The sequence below is a fragment of the Podarcis melisellensis genome (assembly GCF_964234715.1).
Source record: "Podarcis melisellensis genome assembly, chromosome: 6".
NCBI lineage: Eukaryota > Metazoa > Chordata > Lepidosauria > Squamata > Lacertidae > Podarcis > Podarcis melisellensis.
Window position 1 is genome coordinate 95,904,813 of NC_138538.1, and position 6,579 is coordinate 95,911,391.

At 44.7% G+C, this 6,579-nt stretch overlaps 1 protein-coding gene across 3 annotated transcripts in view; it reads left to right on the forward strand.

Moving 5' to 3' along the window:
* The window catches only part of TNR (tenascin R), a 375,058-nt gene that overhangs the window by 363,790 nt on the left and 4,689 nt on the right, over positions 1 to 6,579 (forward strand). For all 3 annotated transcript variants that reach the window (XM_081915027.1, XM_081915029.1, XM_081915028.1), the window contains one exon: positions 5,017 to 5,113. In XM_081915027.1, coding sequence (XP_081771153.1) covers positions 5,017 to 5,113 — 97 coding nt within the window. The remainder of the gene's footprint in view (positions 1 to 5,016; positions 5,114 to 6,579) is intronic.

The window sequence follows — 6,579 nt, forward strand, 5'->3', positions numbered from 1 at the left end:
TATATGATGCATATCTTTGCAAAAACAAGTTTATCCTCACTCATTGTTCACACTTAGTTCGAAAGCATGTCAAAGTGCAAGTAGATAAATAGGTAGCGCTCCGGCGGGAAGGTAAACGGCATTTCCATGCACTGCTCTGGTTCACCAGAAGCAGCTTAGTCATGCTGGCCACATGACCCGGATTCTGTCTGTGGACAAACGCAGGCTCCCTCGGCCAATAAAGTGAGATGAGCGCCGCAACCCCAGAGTCATCCATGACTGGACCTAATGGTCAGGGGTCCCTTTACCTTTATAGTATTTTAGATAAATGTAATATGAGAAGCAGTTCTAACAGTGTAAATTTGGCCACTACACCCCATGTCTTAAGAGAGCACAGGCAATGGGCAGCCTGGAGGCACAGTCCCACAATGATAATAATATTATAATAATTTATTATTTATACCCCGCCCATCTGGCTGAGTTTCCCCAGCCACTCTGGGCGGCTCCCAATCGAGTGTTAAAAACAATACAGCATTAAATATTAAAAACTTCCCTACACAGGGCTGCCTTCAGATGTCTTTTAAAGATAGGATAGCTGCTTATTTCCTTCACATCTGAAGGGAGGGTGTTCCACAGGGCGGGCGCCACTACCGAGAAGGCCCTCTGATGAATGACAACTGTGCAGGAGGAGCCTCAACTTTGCTGGGTTCTAAGGTCTACCCTGTAGTTTGCTTGACAAGATGGCGTCCATTTTAGCTGTTGTGGAGGATACAATGCACACACTGTTATTTAAATTTATGTGAAGAGGCCTCTCTCTCTTTCTCTTTCTTTCTCTCTCTCTCTCTCTCTCTCTCTCTCTCTCTCTCTCTCTTTCTCACACATTTTTTTTCTTTTTTGAGAAAAAGGAGGGAAGGAGTTAGAATGGATAAATGGGGCCTAAATGTTTTATCTCTCTGCTGCTTCTCTGCTCCAAATCCACACGGCTTTTCTCCCCATAGAGTTCCACATGTATCTTTGTGAAGATAAAACACAATAATCTGTGGAGGTGGCAGCCCAGAGTCCAGCAACAGCCAGGGAAATGGTTAATTAGCACCCAGTACGACATTTAAATTGCCCCTCCCAAAGCAGCTTTTTCTCTTTGAAAAACCAAGAGGCCAGGGGTAGGGAACAGTGTTGCATGCCTTTAATTGTGTAGTTAGGATTTGAAAGAAGAGAAGAAGAGAGGAGAAGAGAAGAGAAAAGAGAAAAGAAAAGAAAAGAAAAGAAAAGAGAAAAGAAAAGAAAAGAAAAGAAAAGAAAAGAAAAGAAAAGAAAAGAAAAGAAAAAGGCACTAGTCAATAACTAGAACCATCTCACCAGGGTACTCTATTTTCCATGCCTTAGGGACTAAGTTAATAATAGTTACACTCTGAGAGATTCCTGGTGATTTATTTGACACATGCAACTCCTTTGGAGAGTGAAGCTGGAGTTGATTCATGATGCTATCAAGGAAATTAATCGACGGTGTCTTTCAAAATTTGCATTTCACTCCTCAACATATGGCAGCTACGGGAAGCGCACAATAGATCCAGGATGGCCCCCGAAAGGCTTGAAGGCAGGATCCTACCAAATGTTAATCAAGGTGTGGTACAAAGCCAGTTTTGCTACCGTCTTGCTTTCCAATGTGCCTCCTGGTAATGCGGAGAACCAGCATCTTTCAGAAAGTGCATTATATCTTTGTATCCCCTGTTGACAGCCTTCCATAGCTGTGAAGTGCTTACTGCTAATAGCCACCACATTGATTACAGAGTCAGACCACCCATGAGGGCATTGGCTTGTCCCTGCTCACAGGCTGGTAACCAGAGTGTATAATGGCCCTTAAGAGTACAGAAGCCTCCTCGGCATTTGGGAAATGTCATTCCTTGTGGAACCAGATGATCAATTCCTGTCTTAAGGCAGGAGTAACATGGACCTGGGAAATCCAGCCCCATGTACCAGAGTACAGAAGAAGGCTGCTAATGAAGGGGACGGTGTACCACCATGAAGAGTTCAGTCAAAGAGTAATGGGCAAGGTTGCCAGTGGCCTTATTAGTTAGCAATGGGGAACAGACATTGCTCAGGCAAAAGGGAAGGCGGTTAGTTTTTCTTGTGGGACTGACATCATCATTCAGCTGCCTGGTGGGTGGCTAAGTAGATACCTGATGGGTGACCAGGTACCATGCGTGAATATTTCAAAGCAAGAGAATGCAGTCCACTGTGATTGAATAGCTGCAGCTGCAAGGTGTGCAAAGAAGCCAGGATGACATAGGGCTGACTTTTGCTTTTAAACTATCCGGCACCCAACATTATTACTATTAGTATTGATTACATTTTTGCCCCATCTTTCCTCTCAAAGGAGCCTAGGGTGGCAAACAACCAAACAGTGAAATAATACAATTGTTTTTAAACATGAAGAATATTTAAAAAGAGTCACGTTTTGTCATGGACTGGTTGGAGGCGGAGAAATGCTGGGTAGAACCAGCTGAGGAACCACCAAGGGAGGAAGGCTCAGAGCCCAGGGATTGGTAGTGGGACAACGATGAGCGGTCAGAGGGAGAAGACTAGGAAGAGGACGTGTCAGAAGCTGAAGAGGTAACCGGGTTTAGGGAGCTGGGAGAGTCTGTGGCAGAAGTCCAGAATCAGAGGCAGAACTGAAGCAGGCGAGTGAGAGGAGGGAGGTCCAGAGGCAGAGATGAGTCAGGCTGGGGAAGAGTCGGAGGTGTCTACCACTCCTGCTGCAACAAGCTCCCTTCCTCCCAGAACCAGGAGAGGGATGAAACAGGTGGCGCAAAGATAGGCTGCAGACTCCAATTGCTTGGAAAAAGCACCAGAGAGGAGACATAGACGGCTGTGCGAAGGTGGGGACCTTTAGTCTTGGCAAATCCACCTATCGTGGATGAGCTGTTGTGCTCATTAGGCCTGACACTCAGACAAGTCTATGAAGATCGTGTTTTTGCTAATAAAGAGTAATCACTGTGTGATTTACTGACCGGCTCGCTCTATGACACATGTCTTCACAACTACCATATTTTTTGCACCATAACACTCACTTTTTTCCTCCTAGAAAGTAAGAGGAAATGTCTGTGCATGTTATGGAGGGAATGCCTACAGATGGCGGGGGGATCTGCTGCAGTCGTGAGCAGAGGATCCATGGTTCCCCTTCCTTCCTTCCTCCGTGGCTCGCTTTGAAACAGCAAAGCGGGAGAAGAGCCACTGAGTGGGGAGGAGAGAAGGACAGAGAGCCTGCTTGCTTTAAAGGAGCAAAGTGGGAGAGGAGAGGAGCCGCTTCTTCTCCCCTAAAACCCCTCTTCTGCATTATTAGCAGCATCCTTCTCCACCCACCCCACGTGTGCTCCTTGTCCCTTGAGTGCTTTTCCTTCCCTCCCCACTTAAAACATGGTTACAAAGCACGGATCCACATGGATCCTCAGGATTTTTGCACTGGGTCACCCCAAATTCACCATCAGATCACATAGCATGTCCATGGCTACATCTTGCACCAAAAAAATCATGCAACCACTGTTGCCTGGGGCCGCAGTGGTGCAAAAATGTGGTTACAAAGCATGGATCCTCAGGATTTTTGCATTGGGCTATTCCAAACTCACTGTCAGATCACATGTCTGTGGCCACAGCATGAACCACAAAAATCATACACCCACTGTTTCATTTAGAATATTTTTTTTTCTTGTTTTCCTCCTCTAAAAACTATGTGCGTGTTATGGTCGGGTGCCTGTTATAGAGCGAAAAATACGGTAACAATTTCATGGTTGTCAGAAGCAGTATATTTCAGCCCTCATATTCCCAGCTTAATATGAATGTATTTAAATTCCTCCTGGATGTTAACAAACAGGGAAGCAGATGCACCTTGACCTGTGGCAGTGGGAGGCGCAAGCTGGCACTGGAACGCTTGCAGCTATGGTACCTTTCTAAGCTTAACTATGGTGGATGTGAAAGCCAAGGAAATCAATGGAGGGAGTTTGTGGAGGAAGTTAGCTGAACAAGGAATAGTGTTTACTTTCTTGAAAAAGAAACTTCAAGACTCAAGAAAGTCAGGGAGCTGTTATGAGGTTATGTCCAGGTGTAGCCTAAGTCAGGGAGAGGAAAGTTGTCCTCAAGAGTGGACGGTCTAGCTTTAAACCCATACTGCTCTGGGCACAGAACACATACCTGTACAGTGGTACCTCGGGTTAAGAACTTAATTCATTCCGGAGGTCCGTTCTTAACCTGAAACTGTTCTTAACCTGAGGTACCACTTTAGCTAATGGGGCCTCCCACTGCGGCCGTGCGATTTCTGTTCTCATCCTGAAGCAAAGTTCTTAACCTGAGGTACTATTTCTGGGTTAGTGGAGTCTGTAACCTGAAGCCTCTGTAACCCAAGGTACCACTGTACAAGCCAAATAAACATACAGTATGGATTCTTAATACAGCCAATGTAGAGTTTTGAAGGAAAGTGTTTTTCTGTGTTATCCACTTCAAAGCCTGCCTGTCCAATTTCATGCTAAGGGCCCTACAGACAATTGCTCTGTGCTGTGGAGCTAAATGTGCTTCCCTTTGATTTGAACACAAAAGTTGAAACCTGGGTTCTGTTGTTGATAATTTTATATTCTCATGGCTGAGCAGGAATGGTACATATCCAATATAATACCCATCATGCCACAGTGACTCGCTTGAAAGGTAAAAAGTTGATCAGATAAACCTGGGATGCATCCCTTATTTTCTGGAATGAGCATGGCAGCAAGACAATATTTCAGTCTTTTCTGGAACAGCTAGGAAGGCATTATAAAAAGAATGTATGATGGGCAGTGACTCTGCCCAGAGCATACATATGTTCATGTATATACAATAATCTATGGGGACACCTGAGGTTTTTTATCTGAACTTTAAAACCTTAAAGTTTATTCATTTGAAGTTTCCACCTGGAAGAGTCACATGTTCTCCTGCCATTTCCCCGGTAACAAAGGCCATCTACAGGTATACGCGCCTCATATATCATAAGGTTTGTCCTTTCTTCCTCTGCAGGTGTTTCAGAGACGGCAGAATGGGCTGACAGATTTTTTTCGGAAGTGGGCAGATTATCGTATTGGCTTTGGAAACTTAGAGGATGAGTTCTGGCTAGGTAACAAACCTTTACCCTTTTCTTGTCCCTGTCACTGTCAGCCATGAAAGCAGACACCTGTCCATCATATCATCTTGCAACAGACACACTTGGTTTCTCTCTCTCTCTCTGTGTCATTCATTTCTTCTTTGCCTTCTGTGCATCATCAAACTGTTATCTGTCTCTTTCACTCTTCCTGCATTCTCCATCAATCTGCCTTTTGACTTGTCAGGTTTCTCCATTCTTTGTCCTGTCCGTGTTCCTCATTAATGATGGGCTCTGTGGCATGAAAGGCTTGTAACGGGGACCTGGTCGCTGCTTCATTTGTTAGGTAGTGCAGCAAGCTTAATTGCCCTTTAGCCCCCATGGAACTGTGGTCAAACATTCTTTTGCTCACAAAACAAGCTAGATGGAGTCATTTCGTTCCATTTCAATGCGCTTTGTCTGCATCACAGATAAACTCTGCCATTCAACATGATTGGCAGTTTCTGCTGAGGGAAAAGCCCAAGCATAAACTGAGGAATTCTTTGGGGTTACATCCAGCAAATGTACATCTAACGCAAAATATGTTAGCCCTATCTCTGGTGCGTAGGAAGGATGTATCAACACTACATAATTAAACTGATTTGATAATAATTCCACCACCCCAGGGAACTCTGGGAACTGCTGTTCTATGAGAGGAGCTCAAGGTCTCTAACACACAATTCTCAACACGTTCATCAAGCTACAATTACCAGGATCCTTCCAGAGGGCTAGGGGAGCCTGGCTTGCAAACTGCAGAGACACCCCTGGAGTATTTTTAGTGGCAAAAGTAGGAATTTTAGCGCTGCCGAAAATATAACTTGTTCTATTGAGTTTTTATTTTCTCATGAGCTATCTGTGAGGAAGAAAGATTGCAGAAAAACAATTCAACCTACAGGCAGAAATATGTGTAGCCGATGAGCCCAAGGCTACGTCTGATGAGTTTATTCCATTCTTGAAACAGATGTGGGTTGGGGGCAATCAGGGGACCATGGAGGAGCTGGCTGTAGAGGCCAGAGTACTGGCAACAACTTATGTGAGGCACGGCCAAAGCAACAGCTTATGTCACACAGGCCAAATTGGGGCCACCAGGGATCAGGATTTGGCTCATGAGGCTGTTTCGCCACAGCCATGCCCACCTGCCCCACAGCTGAAGTCAGGTATGGGCCAGAAAAAGACATGGCTTCAAAGAAACAGCCAGGATTGTGTTTGCCCTTTGCCACTCTCACCTGGCATGTTAGTTTCTCATATGGCAAATGTTTATTGAATACATAAGTTGATCAGAACGTGGCTGGAATCCACCCAGCACTCGTGGGTAAATCTGGCATGATCTCTTAGAGGAATCAAATGAAACATTAACACATGGCATGATAAAAGTCTGTACAAGTTACTTGTTGTGACCATGAAAATAAATTTTTAAAAAGGTAGAAAGAAAGAAAGAAAGAAAGAAAGAAAGAAAGAAAGAA